Source organism: Hemiscyllium ocellatum, chromosome 21, assembly GCF_020745735.1.
Source record: "Hemiscyllium ocellatum isolate sHemOce1 chromosome 21, sHemOce1.pat.X.cur, whole genome shotgun sequence".
NCBI lineage: Eukaryota > Metazoa > Chordata > Chondrichthyes > Orectolobiformes > Hemiscylliidae > Hemiscyllium > Hemiscyllium ocellatum.
In genome coordinates this window covers 26,120,477-26,143,679 of record NC_083421.1, presented here as the reverse complement: position 1 = coordinate 26,143,679, position 23,203 = coordinate 26,120,477, and the positions used below count along the sequence as shown (strand labels likewise).

The 23,203-nt window shown below is 42.0% G+C and overlaps 1 protein-coding gene across 2 annotated transcripts in view; it reads right to left on the bottom strand.

Annotated features, from left to right (window-relative positions):
* abca2 (ATP-binding cassette, sub-family A (ABC1), member 2) overlaps positions 1–23,203 on the bottom strand; it is a 541,802-nt gene that overhangs the window by 196,235 nt on the left and 322,364 nt on the right. For both annotated transcript variants that reach the window (XM_060841298.1, XM_060841299.1), the window contains exons 11-13: positions 10,119–10,247; positions 2,957–3,124; positions 2,042–2,138 (exon numbers count right to left, since the gene is read on the bottom strand). In XM_060841298.1, the coding sequence (XP_060697281.1) occupies positions 2,042–2,138; positions 2,957–3,124; positions 10,119–10,247 (394 nt within the window). The remainder of the gene's footprint in view (positions 1–2,041; positions 2,139–2,956; positions 3,125–10,118; positions 10,248–23,203) is intronic.

Sequence of the window (23,203 nt, the reverse complement as noted above, 5' to 3'; positions counted from 1 at the left end):
AGCTCACCGTGAAGATCACGCCTTCGCAAATTCATGCCCATCCCCCACTGCCTGAAGCGGGATGACCCTGAGGTGGAATCACAAAATTAACCTCTCACTCCTGCAAAAATCTCCCTCTTTGAGCATTTATCCAATTCCCTTTTGAGACTGACCATTGACTCTGCTTACACCACCCTTTCAGGCAATGCACTTCAGATCCAAACAAACATTTCTCCTCTGGTTCTCCTGCCAGTTAAATCAGTCAAATCTGTGTCCTCCGACTTGTCTGCCAGTCGAAACAGTTTTTCCATATCATGAGTGTTTCCCTTGTCCTGAGTAACTCAATTGACAAGTCTCAGGAAATCTTTTGATTATAAATTCACAATACAGGCAGCTATGTCCATTTACCTCTATTTGGAATGTAATTCTACAGGTTATCCCAATGAAGGGTATCATATTTTGATACGTGGCCTAAAAACTGTTTTGTTTTGACTGGGCAGTATCAAAGATGTGCTAAAGATTTATATATCAAACGATAACCGAGAGATGGTAGCTTTCAGATTCTGTAGGAGTTCTTCTGGTCTCCCTTCACCGTTACAGCAGAGACCAAGAGAATTTGCTTTTTACAGCCAAGGAACTACAACCAATTAACGTGTGCCCCCTCGTGGATTGCAAATGGGCTTCATTGCATTTCCTGCCCTGGATTACTATCTCACCAACCTTTACTGGCACTCTCAGCAATAGCCCTGTTACAAAGATACACAACAAACTATCACAACAATTTATAGGTGAACGTGTCTACATTTATCCCGTAACATGGAAAAAGAAGTAAAATGTTGCCCCTGTCAGTATCCTAACAGCAATACAATTGAGATCACTCTTCCAAGGTGTGTGCAATACTTCAGTACAATCATCCAAACTGGCCTCTACTGGGTACACTGGTCTAGGATCATCATCATTAAATAAACAGAAACAGGTTAGGTTCTGGATTTTGGGAAGTGTGGGATGTCTCTGTGGAGAAACTTTTAGTCGTATATCCCTTATTGTTGCCATTAATTTAGACATGACAACAATCCCATCCTTCCATCCATCCAAGATGGGCAGACTGTGGCAGAATGGTAATGTCACCTGACTAATAAATCTAGGGATTGCTCGGAGGTCAAGAGATCAAATATTACTGGAGCAGTTGATGGAATTTGAACTTTATTAATTAAGAATACATACATCACAGATAAAGTCTTCGCAATGATGCCTGTGAAAGATCATTATTGTAAAAACCTGTCTGGTTCAACAATGCCCTTCAGAGAAGGAAATCTACCCTCCTTGTCTGGCTTCTCGTACATGAAACGCCAGAAACCCCAGCAATGCGACTAACCCTTGAACTGCCCTCTGAGATGACCTAACAAGCCACTAACAGTTCAAGGGCAATTTGGGACAGGCAGAACAAGCTAACCTTGCTAACAATGCTGGAATCCTGTGAAAGAATGAGGAAACTAAAATGCAGGGACAAATTACTCTGGATGTTGGAATCTGTACTGAAGACAGCAAATTCTGGAAATCACAGCAAGTCAAACAGCATCCGTGAAGAGGAAGCAAGCTAACATTTCAAGACTAGATGGCACTTTGTGAGAGCTAAGATAAAGCGTGGTGGGGAAAGCATTTATGCTATAGTTTGGTGGGCTGGGGGTGATGGACAAAAGGTAAAATAAGTCCACGAGAGCCGGTATCCTGTCACCAAGTCACCCTTTATTTACACATGACCCAGTTAGCAGAGTCAGCTCCGAGAGTGAACAGAATCTCTGGCACTCGTGGTTGTATCTGTCAGCCAGGGCTCCCTGTCTGGACCAGGCTAACAGCCCCAGTCAGGCAACACATATTTCAGGATATCCATCTGGCTGACCTCATTCCCAACAGTACAAAAGAGGGATTGTCTTACTAGAAATGTAAATATCAACATGATACCATATGATGGGGAGGAGAGAAATACTTACTACTTGTAGCAAGCATTTTTGAAACAAATTCCAGAACAATAAAAATCCAGAAACAAGTATAAAACACTTACTGGCAAATACTGTGACATTGTCCTGATATGCCTGGCTTAAGGTGTAGTTCACTATGCTCTCCTCATTGGGGAAGCCTTTAAAAATGTCCACACTCACCTGTAGAAAAATCAAAGTTATCAAAATTACCAATAATAGTGGCAACAAATCAAAACCAACATTAAATACCAGTCTCAACGTCAACTAAACCTTACTAGCCCTCAAACTTTTCATATGTCTTGGACAAAGAGTTATACAGGTGTAAATAGTCTATTTCTGAGAGAAAATGGAAATTGAAAAGACTAATCCCATCTTCGAGAAAATCACACAGCAATGGGCTGAGGACGGGGGCTCTCCACAGAGAGGTGTGGGAGGAAGGACTTGTAAAGTCTTCTTTGAACATACTTGTGTGTTGACCAGCTGATTACATTGATAACAGCCTGGAAGTAGGTACACATCCCGCCATCTTGAGTGGGAGTTTAATATGTGATCAGAGATGCGAGATAACTTATCAGTCAAAACTAAATTAATATAGAAGGGTAGCTAAGAAAACTCAGCATTTAAAAAGACCATATCACCCAATAGACATCTCTAGTCAGTTATTATGTTTTAAATAGCCTTGTGTTTCTACTTGGAAGTAACTTTTATTATGAACCTTTTCAATAAAATATTCACAGATATGTCGAGACAAATTGTCTTTTTTGTAAACTAGTTTCCATCAATGTCCTTGGTTCTAATCACTGACACACACTGAAGCAATAAATTGATTATACTTTTCTCGGTGAGTTAAAACAACACATGGCCTTTATAACTGCGCAGACTACTGCGTCATGTCCATTACCAAGACTGAATCCGCGTGGATGATTCCAGGAAACAAGATTGTCAGCAAAGTTTTGTACACTGGGTCTGTGAGTTTAAGCCACTTCTGGTATTCTAACCTTGGACATGAACTGGATCCAGCCACAGGCTGCATTGTCAATGGTGTCCAGCTGTTGGAGTAGTGTGCTGGAGTTTGGCATGGAGAAGTTGCTGTTGAGAAAGTTCCTGATGATATCACTATCGGAGGCATTCAGTACTTCCGGATGCTTTTTCAAATCAGAGGTGAACTGTAAAGCAAAAGACAGAGCAAAAAAGGTTTGGCGTGTGTGCCTCACTGATCTCACACAGCTTCTGTGGTTCTGCTCTCTATTTAACTGATCCAATTTACAAAGTGCATTTCTAAATAAGCAACAGAAAAACAGGCTAATTGGTTAGTCAGAGTAATCACTGGATGCATACTTTTCCAAGCCTGAATAATTATGGATGGCAAACAGGTCATTCTCAGGTAATCATACAGTGACTACTGGGGGCCACAACGATCAGTTAATGGGTCCCAGTTATTCATAATCTACCTCAATGAATTCGATATAGGGATTAAAGAGCTCTTGTGGTGCAGCGTCCCTACCTTTGAGCCAAAAGACCTGGGTTCAAGTCCCACCTGCACCAGAGGTGTGTAATAACATCTCTGAACAGGCTGATAAGAAAGTACATGACAATTGAGTAGAATTGAATCCCAAGGTGGAAGTTTCATTCAAGAGAAAAAAATTTGAAAAATTAGACATGGAGACAAAGGAGCTCTTGTGGCACAGTGATAATGTCCCTAGCTCTGAGCCAGGAGTACTGGATTCAAGTCCTACCTGCTCCAGAGCTGTGATAATAACAAGTGGATTAGAAAATATCTAGATGTGGAGATCAAATGTAATATTTCCAAGTTTGTAAATGGTGCAAAATTAGGTGTGAAGACATGTTCGGAGATACAAAGAGGGGTCAAGGGGAAGTTAGATAGATTGGGTGAGTGGCCACGAACCTAGCAGATGAAATATAATGTGGGAAATCTCAGAAATGTGTATTTGTTTAAGTGAGGAGAGATTGGGAAGTGTTGATAGCCAAAAGGACATGGGAACCCTTGCCCTAAGTCAGTGAAAGCTAACAGGGAACTGGCATGTTAGCCATTCTTGAAAGAGAATTTGAGAACAGTGGTAAAGAAACCTTGCTGCATTTATATAGAGCCTTGTTGAAACTGCACTTAGATTAGAAAGCAAATTGCTGGAAATCTGAAATAAAAACTGCAAGTGCTAGAAAAACTCAGCAGGTTTCCTTGGAGGGAGAAAGAGCATTAACTTGAGTTCTGAAGAAGTCATATTGGATTTGAAACATTAACTCTATTTTTATTTATGCACTTAAGATGATAGTATACTAGTTTTGTTTAACTGATCTAAGGAAGAATATACTTACCATGGAGAGAGAATAGTCACAGACTCATGTCCATGATTGTGGCATTGTCCTGTGTCAAAGGATTAAGAGGTCAACAGGGTAGATGCAGGAAGAATGCGCCCTTGACTGTGGTGAGTGGTGGGTTTATAAGGAAAGGCCATTTAAGGACTGACATGAGGAGGAATTTCTTACAATCATAGAATCCCTGCAATGTGGAAACAGACTATTCAGCCCATTGTGTCCACACCTGCCCTCCAAAGAGCATCCCACCCAGACCCACCCCTACCCGATTTCTGTACCCTGCATTTCCCATGGTTAATCTATCCAACTGACACATCCCTGGACACTATCGACAACAATTTGGCGCAGACAATCCACCTAACCTGTACATCTTGTGATTGTGGGAGGAAATCGGAGCACCCGGAAAAAATCCACACAGACATGAGGGAGAATGTGCAAACTTCACACAGACAGCCAACAGAAGGTGGGATCGACCCCAAATCCCTGGCACTGGGAGGCAGCAGTTCTAACTACTGAACCTCTGTGCTGTCCCTTCACACAGAATAGGACATTTTGGAATTCTCTATCCCAGAGGGTTGTGGTGACACAGTTACTGAGTAAGTTCAAGATCGATATTCCTGTATTTTAAATTTATCAAGGAATGGTACGAGAAACAACGATCTAGCTGAATGATGGAGCAGGGTCAAGGGTTATATGGTCTACTCCAGCTCCTATTCCTCTGGTTCTATTAAAGCTCGCATTCAATTTGCTCTCTTCGGTCCACTATTGGCCCAGTTTATATTTATGCCAGACTGCGTTACACCCATCTTTACCTCTTTGTACCTGAGTGTGCAACATGAAGTATATGAAAACGGGATGTCTAACTTGCTTTGAAAGCTTCAGTTTTCCCTCACTGGGAGACACTGCTATGGCATTTCAATTTGGTAACCAATATCTTACTCGCTTGTCTGAATTTCCCAGTAGACTTAGGGAACATCAGAATACAACTTCGTGACAGATGAAATCAAACAGAATTTTGTCAGTTATTAACAAAAACAAGATGCCAACTACTCAGTGAAAAATCCACTGGCACTCAACCAAATCGTAGCAGATTTACTGAAGTAGGGAGTGGCTCAGTGGTTCGCACTGCTGCCTCACAGCACCAGGGTCCTGGGTTCGATTCCAGCCTCGGGTGACTGTCTGTGTGGAGTTTTCACATTCTCCCCATGCCTGCATGCCTTCTGGTCCAAAGACGTGCAGGTTAAGTGAATTGGCCATCCTAAATTGCCCATTGTGTCCAGGAATGTGTAGGTTAGGTGCATTAGTCAGGGGAAATCTCGAGTAATGGGGTAGGGGGCATGGGTCTGGGTGGGTTACTCTTCAGAGGGTCGGTGTGGACTTGTTGGGCCAAAGGGCCCTATGACTTCACCCCTCTGTTTTAGGTTTTAATTAGGACTACGATTACACCAGAAACGAAGAAGAACATCTGACAGCATGTGAACTACATTAACGCCTGCACAGATGGCATCCTGGAATGGTTCAGCACATTGCATTTCACTCTGTTTATGTGAAACAAACACACACAATGATTTGATCATGACTGCTTTTGTTAGTGGTAAAGCCCCAATGCTCCTGTCACTTACAGCAATCAACAACACAAAGGATGTGAACTCCAACTTTGCAACAGGATCCGAGACCCATAGTATTCCCACCCCCAAGTACCTGTCGTTTCCAGCTGGCTCCCATTCTCATGTTTGTCAGCTGCAGCCCAGAGGGTAGCCATCTTGTCTCTGAGCCAGAGGGTGGGGCACTTAAATCAACTCCAGCAACCTCAGCACTAAATCGAGTCTAACAATCTGGTACAGGTCTAAGGCAATACTACACTCTTGTGCAAGAACCTAAAGCCCCATCTGCTCTTTTAGGTGGGTGTAAAGCGTCTCATAACATTATTTCAAAGAGCAGCAGGGGCGCTCTCCCTGTCTCCATGCCAATCTTTACCTCCTCACTACCATCTCTTAAAGACTAATCATTTCCATATTGTTGAATATGCCAGCTTGTTACATGCAAAGTGGATGCGATAATTAACATTTATAAAGTACCTTTGACGATATCCAAAGGCACTTTTGATATTTAGTCACCGCTGTAATACAGGAAAATGCAGCAACCAGTTTGAACATGGCAACCTCTCACAAACTGAAATGTGATAACAATAAGCTGTTCTGATGACGTGGGATGAGAGGTCAGCATTGGCCCAACACCACTCCCTTAATTTTCTTCAAAATGGGATCTCCTCCATGCACCTGAGAGTGCATACCTAGCCTCAGTTTAATCTAAAAGACATCACCTCTAAGAATGCAACACTGCAGCATCATTTTAGGTTTTTGTGTTCGATCCTTGGGAATTGGAACTAAATTCAAAAACTCTTGACTCAGAGATAACTGTGAGCAACCAACATGTGTGTCCTAGATTACAAATGACGAAACTTCTTTCATTTGTTTTCATTTTCCTTACATTTCCTATTCCAGATACTTGCTTAACTCCATTGTGCACATGTTCTGAATGAACTTGGTTATCTGGACTGTCTGTCTTTGAGTAAAGGCATTTCTGTTTGCTATTCTAAACTTAGAAACCCATTTCACTACGACACAATTCGAGTTGTTAATTAGTGTTTACTTTCTATAAATGATTCAATACTTTATACAATTTAATGAGTTCAGCTCAACATTGCTCATTCCAGAATGTTTCAAATCAGTCACACTGTGTCCTTGAAGAATTACAAAAAAAAAATTTTCTGTCATAGTGAGTCCAAGAGCCAAATATTTAATACACTTCACAAGAATTATTACTTCAACAACACCTTAAGGGGCGAGTGGTCTGAATTATTTGACCAAACATGGGATGAAGTCCTTTCTTAAATCCTAAACATACAGCCTCCCTTTCACACGGTTTGATGTGGAAATGCTGCAATTTGTAGACAGTCAGTGATTCTCAGCTGTCTCCCAGTTCCCACTGTAAAACAAGATTCTTTGAGGCAGATTCAATCATTATTCACACAGTCGGTTGGATTGTAGTCTCATGGAAATATTGAGAAACATGCCATTAACTTATTCTTCTGTGTACCTCAGCATCTTTTTAAAGGAACGCTACATTCTTGCTGGTTTGGACAATATTTATTCAGCATTTAGTGTCATTTAAAATAAAACTGTCTAGAATTTATTGATTTGGGGATGCTGGTGTTGGACTGGGGTGTACAAACTTATAAATCACACAACACCAGGTTATAGTCCAACATATAGTGCTTCCAATTAAACCTTCCAATTAAACCTGGTGTTGTGTGATTTGTAACTAAGAATTTATTGAATCGAGGTGCATACGTAGGTTGTACAATACTAACAAAAAGGTTTGAGGAGAGATCTAGCACTTTTCTTTACGATTCCATCTATATTTCATGGCTGGCAGATTTGCATCAAAATCTTAACTACACTCTTTAGCCAGTTTCTGGAACAGCTTCACTGTCTGAGCATCCCTCCTATCACTTGCTTGTAGTTCATTCCTTTTTACTCGTCTGGAAATATCCAGTGAACGTGAACAAAATATAATTACAAGGCTGAACTGCTGGCAGTTTCCATTTCTCAGCATGGAAAACCCTGGGCATTCAAAAAACAAAACTCTCTGCCATTTTCCTTCTGCGGACGATAGACTGAGACAGCCACGTTGCTCTCCACATGATATATTGCTGTCACTTCAATACACAAATTCATTGGCTCTAAAACTGTAAACTGCAGATCCTGGAGATAGCTGTGTGTTGGCCACACGAACAAAATGGAATGAAGGGACTGCATTTATAGAGAGCTTTACTACTACAGGATGAACCAAGGACTTCATGGACAATGAATTATAGTTCCGTTATTAGAAAGACATTGTAGGGGTAGAGCACGAACAGCAATGCACAATGACATGGTTTCTGTGGTGTTGGTTGAGGGAGAAATGTTGGTGAAGAGTGGACACATGGGAAAATAAAACCTTGTCCTTCTTTGAATCATACTTTCGGAACCTTTAAATTTATCCTCAACCTCAGTTTAACATCTCAGTGCCTTTCTTCGCATTTCTTCAGTACCTCAGGGGAGTTAAAGCATCATTCGATCTCTTAGTAATAAATTAATTCTGGTTGCTTTTTCACACCGGGGTTTAACCTGCCTTCAAATTGTCCATTTATGCTACTGTTTAATGGATGTTTTGTCAGCTTCACAGCATGCAGTACATATGACAGGAAATGGAAGCATATTATTAGCTTCTACCAGTATATTAATTACAGTAGTCACTATACTTCAGGAACACTTCATTTACTGTAAACTACTTTGGGGTAACTTGGTAAGCACTAGAAGGCTATTCTGTTCTTTCTTTTGCTGCTTCGTTCTTGTGTGCCTTATTTTTATTTATCTTCTTTCCTTTGTCTGTCCTTCCATCCCTTCCTTCTTTCCCTCTCAAGTAATCAGGTGCTTTATTTTTAAAATGCCTTACAGAAAGACTATATGGCTATCTTTTTAGCCTTATTTCTTTCCCTAACTTATAGCATAATTACCGATCATGGTAACCTTTTTACTTTATTTTCTCTTTTTTTCTATCTAAGATTTTTTGTAACTAGGTACTTTGTTATGTAAGATGGCGCTGTGTATTGGCGACATTGTACACTTTTCACTGTATTCCTGTTCTTTTGTAACTTTGAATACATGTGACAATAAACTTAAATCTAATTCTGAAATCCTTATCATACTTTAGAAATCTCTCTATAGCCTCGCTACGTTTAGTGGAATGTCACCTGAGATTATACCTTTCTGTTTCAGAGCAGGGCTTGAAACCAGGGCATTGTGACCTCTGACTGTCAATCCTGAACAAGGGAGGGGGTGGACTGTTTGTTTTGGGTAATACTTTTTGGAAGTTATGACAGGGACTCCCTGAGAGTATATTTGTATTTATTGGGAGTATGTTAGTATTGGTGAGAATTCTCTGGTGGCAGTCGGGGATGCCGACAGTTATAAAGGACACTTGCAAGTGCAGCAATATGTAAAAGGGATAAGGATTTGGAAAAGCAATGATGATATGTCATTGCTGTGATAAATTTCGACACAATATCTCCAGCACATGAGGAGTTCACTCATTCTCAACCTCAAGGCAGGTTCAAGTACTGGACACAGTTGCTGGAACCTTTTGACTTGTTCACTCCCAAGATGTTCCCACTCCTTGGAATGAAACAGGAAGTCAAAGCAAGAAATTACATAAAATACCTCTTAAAATTTAAGATCATGCAGCAGCTAATCTTAAAATTTAAGATTATAACAGCCTTTGGCTTTAAGATCCTCTCCTCATTCTAAAGCAATCTAGTGAAACACAAGAGAAATCAGCGTGCTTTCAAATATGCACTTAGACTGATGGAAATTTTGTTGTGATTATTTTCTCTGTACTGATTTACATTTTTAAGACAACCAAACCTGAAAATGTGCGATGCTTATGCACATGCTAATGGATAACAGAATTCCACTTCTCCCAAATAGATTTGTGTTGGTGAAAGGATTCATTTATTCTCAATGCAGCCCAATGTGTTGCAGTGAATTCAAGCACTGGGGCAGGTGATCTGTGCTGGTATGTTAAATTAATGCCTTTCAAGTCATTATATAAACAGATGTCAACTCAAGTCCCTGGCGGATAACTCACTGAACGAATTATAATGATTGCTTTTCAGTCAACATTTGACAGAAATGTGGAGAAAAATCAATGGATTCTCTCTGCTTTCGCGGTTTCATAGACCTTGCCGTGTTCCAAAGTGATTCAGGACACAGCCATACCCACCTGCTGCAGCCAGCTGATGCGGTTCTGTAGCCTGCCCTCTTCCAGGAATGTGCGGATTTCTGAGGAAATATTCAGCCAGACTCTGGCATAGTGTGTGACATTCCCAACAAAGGCAAATGTTTCATTAGCCTGCAAGAAAATAAAATAAACCATCAGATGTGCAAAACAGTTATTCATCAGCGTTTCCAAAACCAAACTTCTCACGTCTGTTCCCAAATGGCTAATTTCAACAGGAGCTTTTGTATCTTGGTTCCCCTGCAGTTTTGGAGTATTAACAGTGGAGGCACAGTCTCCTCGCCCATTACAAAGAGGAAAAAAGTACAGGCAGAAGTGACATTGGGGTGTTCTGTTGCACCATCATGCACCTGATTGCACACAGCAAATCTGCCCACTCAACCAAGCAAGTAACAAATGTAAAACAGGTACAGGCATAAGCAAGTTAATTATCCCATCACAAACAAGGCATGAGATTTCCTGAATTGTGGCATTCCACAATAAACAACATAATTCAACAGACAGCTCATTTTCCCTGTCGGTTCCGTCGTTCACCATTGACAGCATGGTCCCCAGCGTAAGGGTTTTACATTTCCCTATGTGCCTAACAGTGACAGAGTTACCAATTGGTCATTTAGTAACTATGCATTCTAACTGATGAATGCCATTTAGAACTAGGGTCCAAACTGAAGCCTGGCAAGCAAAGCAGACAAGATCACAAGGAAGGCTACTATTGTACAAGCTGGCAATTTTCTTCACTGTCAGGCTGGTGGAGAGAAGCAGATGACTTGCACTTTGAAACACTTGCTTAGTATTCCCGATATCTTATGTCTGCATTTCCTGTCTACAAAACCTTACTTCCTACTGTCAAATTTTTCTCTGTTTTATCATTCACATTTCTGAAATGTGGAGTTTTATAAACTCAGGAAGCTGTAGAAAGGATTTTAACAGTTTGCCTGTCATGCTCTTGATAAACTAAAGGAAGGAAACACTTTCATTGAAATAGCACTTTCACAATTGCAGGTCATCTTGAATGCTTTACAGAATCATACAATCCCCACAGAGTGGAAGCAGGTCATTTGGCCCATTGAGTCCACACCGACCCTCTGAAGAGCATCATCCAAACGCATCCCCCATCCCATCCCTATAACCCTGCTTGCCCATGGCTAACCTAGCACATCTCTGAAAACTATGGGCAATTTAGCATGGCCACTCCACTTAACCTGCACATCTTTGGACTGTGGGAGGAAACCAGGGCACCTGAAGGCAACCCACACAGAGACAGAGAGGATGTGCAGACTCCACACAGACAGTCGACCAAGGCTGGAATCAAACTCAGGTCTCTGGCGTTGCGAGGCAGCAGTGCTAACCAATGAGCCATCGTGCTGTCAAGCACATTTGAGGTGTAGTCACTGGGATAATACAGGAAATGTGGCAGCTAATGAGAAACTGGGGACTGCAGATGCTAGAGATCAGAATTGAAGAGTGTGGTGCTGGGAAAGCACAGCTGGTCAGGCAGCATCCGAGGAGCAGAAGATTCGATTTTTCGGGCATAAGCCCTTCATCAGGAATGTGGGAAGGAGGCTGAGAGATAAATAAGACGGTGGGGGTGGGGAGAGGGGGGAGCGGGGAGCAAAGATAGCTGGGATCTATCGATCACCTTCCCAGCTACCTTCCCCCCACACCTGTCCCCACCCTCCTATTTATTTCTCAGCCCCTTCTCCCCCACATTCCTGATGAAGGGCTTACGCCCGAAACATCGATTTTCCTGCTCCTCGGATGCTGCCTGACTTGCTGTGCTTTTCCAGCACCACACTCTTCGAATGTGGCAGCTAATGTGTGGTCAGGAAACTCCCAATAAAAACAACAAAGTGATAATGAATAGATCGTATATTTTGGTGAAGTTGATTAAGGGTGAATGAAAACATTGGCATTTAAAATTCTCTTTTCCAGTACTTTCGCACAAAAATATAAAGTTACAAGTTTTAACTGGTGGACAACAGCAGAGATCTAACTATTGCTTAGCTTCCCCCTCAATGTCCAAGAGACGTTCACTGAGGCACTTTTTGTCCAAGTGTTTGAGCCTTTGACAACAACTTGTGGATTGGTATTCTACAGTCAGTGTTACTTAAAATGAAGCTTGCACAAAAGGTCTCTTTTCCAATTAAATTCTGGCAAGTAAATTCTGACTGCTGCCTCACAGCGCCAGAGACCCGGGTTCAATTCCCACCTCAGGCGACTGACTGTGTGGAGTTTGCACGTTCTCCCCGTGTCTGCGTGGGTTTCCTCCGGGTGCTCCGGTTTCCTCCCACAGTCCAAAGATGTGTGGGTCAGGTGAATTGGCCATGCTAAATTGCCCGTAGTGTTAGGTAAGGGGTAAATGTAGGGGTATGGGTGGGTTGCGCTTCGACGGGTCGGTGTGGACTTGTTGGGCCGAAGGGCCTGTTTCCACACTGTAAGTAATCTAATCTTTACAGCCTGGTGAGTGTTTCTGTGAGAGAGGGTAATATGTTGAAAGCTGTGGTGCACTCTCAGTTTGGCACTTCAGAATTTGATGTGGTCGCTAAAGCCCAGATTTTGTAATGTTTAGAAAGTTAAAGAAAAAATCCTGCGTAAGAGACATGACGCTGTGAAAATTCAAAATGAAGAGGTTTTTGTATATAAATTCAATTCACCCTTATTGCAGAACAGGAATGTCTTTTTGACCTCCATTGTCACTATCTGAAGCACAAAACTATTAGTACACTGCCAGTAGCTGAATTAAATATTCATTATCTTTTCTTTTGCTGTTGCAAAATTGCAAGGCAAAGCACTCAATCAGCTGATATTAAGTTTTAACAAGCTCCTGTTGAACACATCTCGCTTATTTCTATTTATGCTAATAAACTCCCAATGATACTCCATTCATTCCATCATCTCTTCCAAGCAAAACCAGACAAGACTGGGGGAGATGGGAGCGCTGGATTCTGCTTGTAACTCTGCAGTGAAATGAAGCATGATTAATTTAATTTTTAAATAATTAATATTTTCAAAATAAATAACAAACTTGGGATCCAACAACTGGCAAATATCACAAGATAATGTTGAACATGCTCATCGCTTCTATTTCTTTCCACGCAGAATGTAGACAGGCATTAATCCACTTAGTGATTTGCTGAATCAGAGCAGTTGCCCCTCCAGTTCAGTTCTGCAATGCACTTTTACACTCAACAAGTTACCCAAGACCACCAGTCCAAGGTGCTGCCACTCGCTAGCTTCCGTTCTTGAGGAGAAAGTGAGATCTGCAGATGCTGGAGTATCAGAGCTGAAAATGTATTGCTGGAAAAGCGCAGCAGGTCAGGCAGCATCCAAGGAACAGGATAAGCCCTGATGAAGGGCTTATGCCCGAAACGTCGCATTTCCTGTTCCTTGGATGCTACCTGACCTGCTGCGTTTTTACAGCAACACATTTTCAGCTTCCGTTCTTTAGCCATCATTGCCCAACCAAGCAGTATTCAAGGGTGACTCTATGAATAGGAAATGTTTGAAGGGATGTGGGCCAAGTGCAGGCAGGTGGGACTGTTTTCGTTTGGGTTAATGGTTGGCATGGATGATTGGACTGAAGGTCTGTTTCCGTGCTGTATGAAGTTATGATTAAAAGAACAACTTGCATTTATAAAATGACTGCCACAACTGCATTGCACAGGTCCGTGATGTCCTCTCAAAGTCCAGTCACTGATCTAAACTTGGCAGCCAAATTTGCCCTCAAGACCTTCTCACAAATTAAAATGTAGTAAAGACCAAATAGATTTGATTTTGGATATTAGTTCAGGAACAAGTTCGCCAGGACATCGGGGAGAACTATTTTGCTCTTCTTCAAGATGCTCATGTGGGATAACCTTCATCAGCCTGGGAGTTCAGACAACTCTTCAGAAAGATGATACTCCATCAGTAAAGCACTGGTGCACTTACAGACAGATGAAGCTAAGTTGGTAACACCAATTATAAATACAGTCATAAGAGTTTATGATGAAAGTATGAAACTTAGAACAAAAGGAATCATTATTATCGGGTCCAAACCACTTCAGTATTCCCTGATATGACTATCCTAAAATCTCAAACTCTATCTGAAGACCTGAAATAGTGACTGCACATATTCAAACCCACAAAAGCCCAATTAGCAATGTTAGAATGTTGTTCAGGTAAAGTGTGTGCAGAAAGACAGTTTAAGGATGCAGGGTAGACAATTTAAAACAGAGATGAGGAGAGACATCTTCACCCAGGCAGTGATGAGCCTGTTAAATTCTCTGCCACAGAAAACAGTTGAAGCCGAAACATTGGCAGCTTTCAAGAAGGAATTAGTTTATAGTTTATAGGTCTTAGGACTAAAGGGATCAAAGAGTATGAGGAAAAAGCAGGAATATGGTACTGAGTTGGATGATTAGCCATGATCATATTGAACAGCAGAGCAGTCTCAAAGGGCCAAATGGCCTGCTGATATTTTTATATTTCTGTGAATCTGTGCTGCATTACACAAGGTCAGATTTCTGGATATCATTCTCAGTGATGCTGGTTTAACTTCCTTTGAACATTATATTGTGCAGCATGACTAACGTACTCACATTAATTTTCTGTTTATTGATTGTAACCTTTAATTCATTTACTATAAAGCAGTTAATGAAGGCATTAAAAGCATGCAAATAGGATCTTAGTACAGCCACTAATCAAAACGCAGATGAAGTTAAACCCCAAGGCCAGTAAAGATCAGATAGTGTCTTTAAATGGAAACATGCTAAATCTCAAAAGTGTAACCTACAGATTTGGAACAATTCAACAGTTTTGTTTTTAATATAAACATGTCGAATACATTCTGTTCATTAATTCACTAAAAAAGTGAAGACTCTGCAACCAGTCCATCCTCTCACCACTTAACAACACATCATAGGCTCCATCATAGGAGTTAGTAAACCTCTGCTGGGAGGGAGGGAGGTGGCTGGGGCAGAGAGAGAGAGAGGCGCGCGCGCACACACACACACACACACACACACACACACACACACACACACATACACACACACATACACACACACATACACACACACACACACACACACACACACACACACACACACACACACACAAAACGAGTAAGACTCATGCCTGGGATGCCCACTCCATATCACTATTCAATGAGTGTTAATAGACACGTACGTATGGACATTGTGCAAGGAAACGGTCAGTCTCCAGTTGATTATCTTGCTGCTGCTCGCTGTCAAAATACTTAGAGAGAGGAAAAAAAGTGCTTTTGGAAAGCTGGTGACTGAGCAAGCAGGGCGTCAATGATTTCAGGATGAGGAGAGAAAGGACAGTGGGGACAATCATGAAAATTATGTTCACTGAAATTAATTGCGACGAACTGCAATGGGGCAACAAGGAGCAGGTGAAATGCCCTGCCCGTAGACTCAGTCACTGCAAAATCTTCCATCTGGCATTGAAGGGCACTTTGTAAAAAGGAGATCTCCGCAACGTAGATCAAAACTACCACAGTTTTCTATTTTTGACAAGATTTTAAAGTAATTCCAGAACGTAAAGGCCAAAATGAGATGTGGATTTAGACATCTTAGATTATGACCTTCAAGAGAAGAGTAGGTTGCCATGTTGTATTTCTCCATAAAGTTGAACTGAATTGTTTTGGATTCAGTTTGTCAAGTCAAGAATTGGTGGGAGACAAGTGCTGCTTTTGAGGGTGAGGCCCAAGTGGACGTCAGGTACTAAACTGACCAGGGACAGACCTTTCTTGGGATTCACTATCCTGAAGGCAGAAATCCAGCTGCCAGGGTAAGGAGGGGGTCAGCAGCTTACCATTACAGCTAGCAACTAATAAGGTTTCCTGGGCAGACCTTGAGAGGCAGGGGAAAGCTGTCTCACTTCAATCTGAATTATTTTCAGTCAACATGATGTGTTGTGACACACCTCTCACCTCCAGGTGAGAAGTGAACCCAGAGAAAACCTGTCCCAGAGGTGGCGACATTACCACAAGAACCTCTAAACTCTGAGCTAACATTGAATTTGAGTGGGATCAGGAGTAAGCAGTATCAGTTAACTCAACAATGAGCCTAAAGGTTACTCAGTTGATTAAGCGAATTTGCAAGTGCATACATTATGACTATGGCTGGGGTTGGGGGGGGGGGGGGGGGGTGCTGGTACAGAGATGGTGTCCCTGCCTCTGACCCAGGAGGCCCCGGTTCAATCCAACCAACCTGAGAGGTGTGTAATAGCATCTCTGCACAGGTAGATTAGGAAAAGTAGGTCAAATTTTTTTTTTTAAAAGTGACTATATGTGTAACCTGAGCTACCTCTTGGGTATGTGTGGTGTGCCTTTCCACCTTGCAAAGAGGCAGTTTTTGGTAAGGCTGCAGCTGCACACCATTCACTGTGACTCTTTGTCCGCCACCCACTCATGCCTTGGCGTACTTACCCGCTGCTGGGCAGCAGGGATCCCCAGTGGAGGGCTCTCCACCCAGGAGTCCTGCCTCAGGTCCCTGGGCTGGAGGGTGTTGCCCGCAGCAGTCCCTTATATCTGCACATTGCAATTGTTCATGGACTGCCAGCCCAACTGTTTATTTTGTGGCACTCATAGAGTCTGTGGACCATGTACATATTGGTTATGGGTGATTGCACTCCCTTTTTACTTGAAAAACCTTTTGTTGTGCTTTTGGTTGCACATTAGTCTCACGCTCCTGGATCTTTGGGTAACCAGTGGGGAGGGGTGTTGGCAAATCAGAGGGCCTCTTTGTGGGTCTGCTCCTGGGCCTGACCAGGCTGCTATAAACAGGCCCAGGCAATAAGCCACAGAGGGGATCATCTGTGCTGACTGCCTGCCTCTCTTTTGCAACTGGGTATCCTTGAAGAGGGAGCACACATTGCCCAATAGCCTGTCCACAAGGCAGGAGTGTGATGGATACTCCCCAATTTGCCTAGAATCTTGCAGCTCTAACAACACTCAAGCTTGACATCATCCTGGACAAAGCAGCCAACCTGACTGGCACCACACTCACAAATACCCATTCTCTCCACCACTGTCACTACAAGATGCACTGCAGAAATTTACCAAAGGTCCTCAGACAGCACCTTCCAAACCCACAGCCACTTCCCTCTAGAAGAGCAAGGACAGCAGAGATGTAATGATATCACCACCTGCAAGTTCCTCTCCAAGTCACTCGCCATCATGATTTGGAGAAATATTGGCATTACTTCACTGTGGCTTGGTCAAAATCCCCTCTTTAATGGTATTGAGAGTCTACCCACAGCAGGGGTTCAAGAAGGCACTTCACCACCTTCACAAGAGCAACTAGAGACAGGCAATAAATGCTCAGCCAGGCAGCAATAGCCATGTCCCAAAAGTGAGTAAAAAACAAAGGTTGATTGGAAAATATCTATAATGTGATTGCAATGACAATCTTTAATTTTCAACTTTCAGGAAGCAGTCAAACTTGTCTGGGGCAGCTAACCAGGCATTAATGGCTTTAGTTAGGACACCATCAGTCTAAATCTCTCTCCATCCACCTGGTAGATCGATGCTGGGAGGCAGCTGACGATGCAATTGTGATTGTTGAGTGCCAGCATAAATGAGGCTAATAGAATGGTGAGACAAGAAGGAAAGTTCAGAAGGAGAGGAAATAAGAATCACTTGTGCATGTTATAAAGCACCACTAAAATATCCCGGGGCACAGGAATGTTCTAAAGCAATTGTGATGTTGAGAAACAGACACTGGACGAATTAGGATAGGTCAAGTAAGCAGAAAAAAATTATCTTCACAGAGGGACAAGAGGTAGAGAGACATTGAGGTGAAGGATGGAAATTTCAGAGCGCGTAGCCCAATCTGTTGAAAGCACACCCACCAGCGGTTAAGTGATGACAATTGTATTTGCTCAAGAGGCCAGAATTAGAGGAGCAATTGGTTTGTGGGGCTGGTGGAGATTACAGACATAGCAAGGTCAAAGAGGGAGTCAAAATATCCTGAGTTCAAGGGTGGACAGAGTCCGACTCTGAGACCTATGGGTATAATCTCAGCTGATATTCCAGTACACATAGCAAGGCCATAGAGGGACTCAAACAAGGATAAGGATCTTAAAAGTAAGGCACTGAATACTTGAGATGGAAAGGAAGGAAGGGAGAGTGGAAGGACAGACTCGATAAATAAAAATAAGGAGAACCAGAAAGAAGCACCAAAAGAAAGACTGAGCTAGCCTTGGTTGATAACAGTGCTTTATCAAGACACCCCAAAGTAGTTTACAGTAAATGAAGTGTTCCTGAAATATAGTGACTACTGTAATATACTAGTAGAAGCTAATAATACACTTCCTTTTCCTGTCATATGTACTGCAAGATGTGAAATTGAAAAGACATCCATTAGATAGCAGCAAAGAATGGAGAATTTGAAGGCAGGTTAAACCCCAGGGGTGACAAAGCAGCCAGTATTCATTTATCACTAAGGGATTGGTTGGTGCATAAGCTCAGAACAAATAACAAGAGAGCTCCCGAAGATTTGTGATATACTGCTACAATTGTCAACTTGTACATCATCTCAACTGTTGCTACTGAATCAGGTAAAAACTATTCAACTGAAGTGGCTGCTTTTTCTGAGAAACTGTACATTGATAAAGACACAGGAACAGCATAATTAATTATAAATTTATGTACAGTACTTAATATTACAGAGTAACAAAAGATATGGGCTGAAGATAATAAGAAAAGTGCGTTCTTTCCTACTCGAGGGGCAATAGCTGAGTGGTATCATTGCTGACTGTCAATCCAGACACCCAGTTACTAATCTAGGGATCTGGGTTCAAATCTCGTTATAGTTAGAATCTGGATTCAGTAGAAATCTGAAAATAAGAGTCCAAGGATGACTTTGATTCGAGTATTGGAAAATCCCACCTGGTTCACCAATCCTGTTTAGGGAAGGAAACTGCTGCCCTTACCTGGTCTGGCCTACATGGGACTCTAGACCCACAGCAATTGGTTTACTCTCAACTGCTCTCTAGTTAATTAGGGATGGGCAATAATTGCTTACCTAGCCAGTGACACCTTCATCCCATGAATGAATTTAAAAAATCAATCAAGGTCTTCTGTCAGTTTATCTCATTGTTATCTGGTTTGTGACAGAAACAAGTATTTTTGGCAGCTCAACTGAGTGAGGATCAATGAGGTGGTGAGTACTCACCTGCAGACACTAGGGACACACTAGCCAGAGCACAAAGGGGATGTCTGAGGAACTCTGTGTATTGGGCCTCGAACCTCAACAGACTAAAGATGGTGCTGCAGAAGGCACTGCCTGACCAGGCCACTGCTACACAACTGGTGGCAGGGGTTGTGATCATAATCTTGCAGAGGTAAAAGTCGTGGGAGCCTCAACGCAGTGAAAAGGTGAGAATTTGGAGTCCTGTTGTGGGACCAGTATGACCAGGAATCAAGGACAGAAGGAAGAAATATTGGGAGTTGGGGGCTCTCAAGTTGAGGCGTAGGGAACGTGAGGGGAATGGGAGTGAGGGAGGGAGAAGGGCAACAGGATTCTGATCTGGGTACTTGGAGGAAAGAGGTCAAAGAGTGTGATTGGATGATGTTGTGGGAAGCAATGACCTTGTGTGTTGTGCAGGTGATGTTAAGAGCTGATGTTTATCAATGAAGTCAGCTGTTAAGCCTCATTTATATGGCAGTGTTTGTTAACACTGCAACAGGGCATCCGCGCTTGTGTGCTCACCCAGAAATGCACATGCACATGGGATCAAACTATTGGGGGACTAGGGATGGGGGATTGGGCGAGTCAAGGGGGAGATCGAAGGGGTCTCTCATATTCTTCCCCACAAGCTTTCGCTCCCTTCTCCCCACCCTTCCAATTCTCTCCACTGCCTGATGCTGACCCTCCTAACTTCCCAGGTCCCTGTCTATCCCTTTGTCCTCACACTTTCCCTCCCCCGCCCCACTTCCTAATCCCACCCCAACCCACTCTCCTTCATCTTGATCTCCCTCCCCTCCCTTGTCCTGGGACTCCAGACCTCCCTTGACTACACTGTTAATATTGAATGGAATGGTAATATTGGGCAGAGTCAACACTGGTTTACTTCCTCAGTTTCTCCTCATTTTCTGAGAACGCTAACTGTAGCACTGATAAAGGACAGCCAGAGGATGTAGTGTCCTTGGATTTTCAAAAGGAATTTAATAAGGTCCCACACAGGAGGAAAGTAAATAAAATTAGAGCACATTGGATTGGTGGGAATACATTGATATGAATTGGGAATAATTCACAGACAAAAGAAACAAAGCATGGATAATAGATCATTCTCAGGATGGCAGGTTGTTACAACTGAGATTCCCTAAGGCACACAACCCTTTATCATCTTTATACATGTTTGGATGCAGACAGCAATTGTAATATTTCCAACATTTTGCAAATATTTTCAATCATAATGTTTCCATTTGTTCTAATGGCTCAAAACTATGTGGGAGTGGAAATTGCGAAGAGGATTCAAGAAGGGATGAAGGGGGTTTGGACAGACTATAGGAATGGGCTGCAACATGCCAGATGGATTACATTGCGAATTAAGTGTGTGCTCATCCATTTTGGTAGGAAAAAAACAGAATGGCAGAATATTTCTTAAAAGGTGAGAGGTTCTGATGACCAAAGAGATTTAGGAGTCCCTGTTCATGAATCACAAGACCTAGTATGCAGGTGCAGCAATTAGGAAGCTGAGTGGTATCCTGATTTTCACTGTAAGGGGGTTTGGGTACTGGAGCAACGATGCATTGTTGCAGCTGTATAGAGTCTTAGTGAGATAGCACCTACAGTCTGGTGTACACTTTTGATCTCCTTATGCAAAGAAGGATATGCTTGTCATAGAGAGAGCGCCAAAGTGGTCCGCCAGACTAACCCTTGGGGTGTTGAGTTTGTTTCATCAGGAGAAATAGAGGAAACTGGTCTGTATTCTCTACAGCTTTAGAAAGAAGAGAGATGAAACTTACAAAATTCACACAGGACATGACCTGGTGGGAGAAGATAAGGTACTCCATGTGACTCTAAAACCAGGGAATATAATCTTGAAGGAAGAGTTGTGTCATCTAAGAGGTTGTGGTAGATCAAGACGAGAAGTCAGTGGGTTAAGGGATATGGTGATATTGTGGAAAAGTGAATTTGAGATGGATAATCAACAATGATGGAGCAGCCTCAATGGATTTACTGACCTACTCTCATTTCTGTGTTCCTAACACTGTCCATGAATATATTTCCTTCGATCTTAATACCATGCAGTCCCACAAGTTAATAATTCTAATGACAAGAGATTTGATTTTCAGTATCCTTGACTGGATCATTTAGAAAGTGTTTGAGCAACAGATGTGTCAAACATGCCCGGCTGATCACAGCTATCCAATTAACATTAATATCATTGATTGTAACCTTTTATTTCCAATTAACTGCAGAAATTACACTTTCAGAATGAGTATCATGGGCCACAGCATTAATGAATCCAACAAGTCAAACTGTAAGGCAGCTGTTGCAGTTTTATCTACCAAATTTGTTCCATGCCTGAAACCACCTATACACATTTCCCACACATGACGACTTTCACATATCCCAAAACAAGGCTTAAAAATGCTTTCATTCGGTTTTGCAGGCTAATATTGTTCCACCTGTAAAACATCCATTGTTCTGCAATTTATACGTCTTTGCAATTCTCAGGATCTTTAATACAAGCTTCCCTCCCCAACATCTCGCTTCCCCCAGCTCTTCTTAGGTAATTGCAAAAGATCACATGGTATTATTTAAAAGGAAAACAATAATTAATCCTCCACACAAAGACTAACAATTAATTTCACATTACTGTTTCGGAGAGCTTCCTGTGAGTCAATTGGCAACCTCATCTTCTATACTACAACAGTGACTATATTCTAATACTTTGTTGACAATGAAGCACTTTGCGGTGTTTGGAAGTCATGAAAAGCACAATGTCAGTGCAAGTTCTTTATTCTCTATGCAGTCACTTGCTAGTATTTTTGCTGGAGTCAGCATTTGTTTAGCTCAGTTGGCTGGAGGCTGGTTTGTGATGCAGAGTGACGCCAACAGTAAGGGTTAAATCCCTGCACTGGCTAAGGTTTCCAAGAAGGACTCTCCTTCTCTGCCTCTCCCCTCACCTGAGGTGTGGGGACCCTCAGGTTAAACTGCCATCAGCCATATTGCTAATGAGAGAGCAGCCCTATTGTCTTGTAAGACTATAACAACATTACCTTTACTTCGGTAAGTGAATAAACCTTCATTCCCTCTGGAATAAAATGTGTGTTTACTTGCCTCAAATGGTCAATAACTGTGGAATACTTCAGTAGTAAATAAAAATGCTTAATACATGCTGTCACATTATTCCCATTATTGTTGGTTGCCAGGGATAAATATACAATCTAATGGAGGCCAAGTTATACATTACTAATTTATCAAACTGTAAAAACACAAATGCTATTAAGAACCAAAGACAAACAAATTTTCTACTCAACCCAACTCCTTAAGATAAAAAACCATTGAAAGTTATTTGGCCCAGTCTAACCCTCAATGAGAAACTAGATCTGAATCAAGTTCTGGAATTAATCTAACATGGCTGTCTGCTACTGACCTAGCAACAAAATCTATGCTCTCCCACCATGTCTGCTGATTCCTGAAAAGATGGAAATTTAGAACAAATCAGCCAAAGTATCATTCAGAGTGCTGTGAAGCTGGATTTAAACGCAGCAAATTAAAAATATCTCTCAAAGTCAAGTAGAGTTGCCAAACGTGCATTTTATAAAGATCGACATATGTGACTTAAATGGTTGTGCTTCCTTCCTGTGATAGAATCAGCGCCAAAACACTTCACACATATTATGAGATATTTCCTCATTCAAGTATAGTGGCAACAATAAACACTCCGATATCAAGGCCTTCTTCAAGAACAATTCAACTCAGTGGTTAGCACTGCTGCCTGACAGCGTTAGGGAACTGGGTTCGATTCCAGCCTCAGGCAACTGTCTGTGTGGAGTTTGTACATTCTCCCAGTGCTTACGTGGGTTTCCTCCAGGTGCTCCAGTT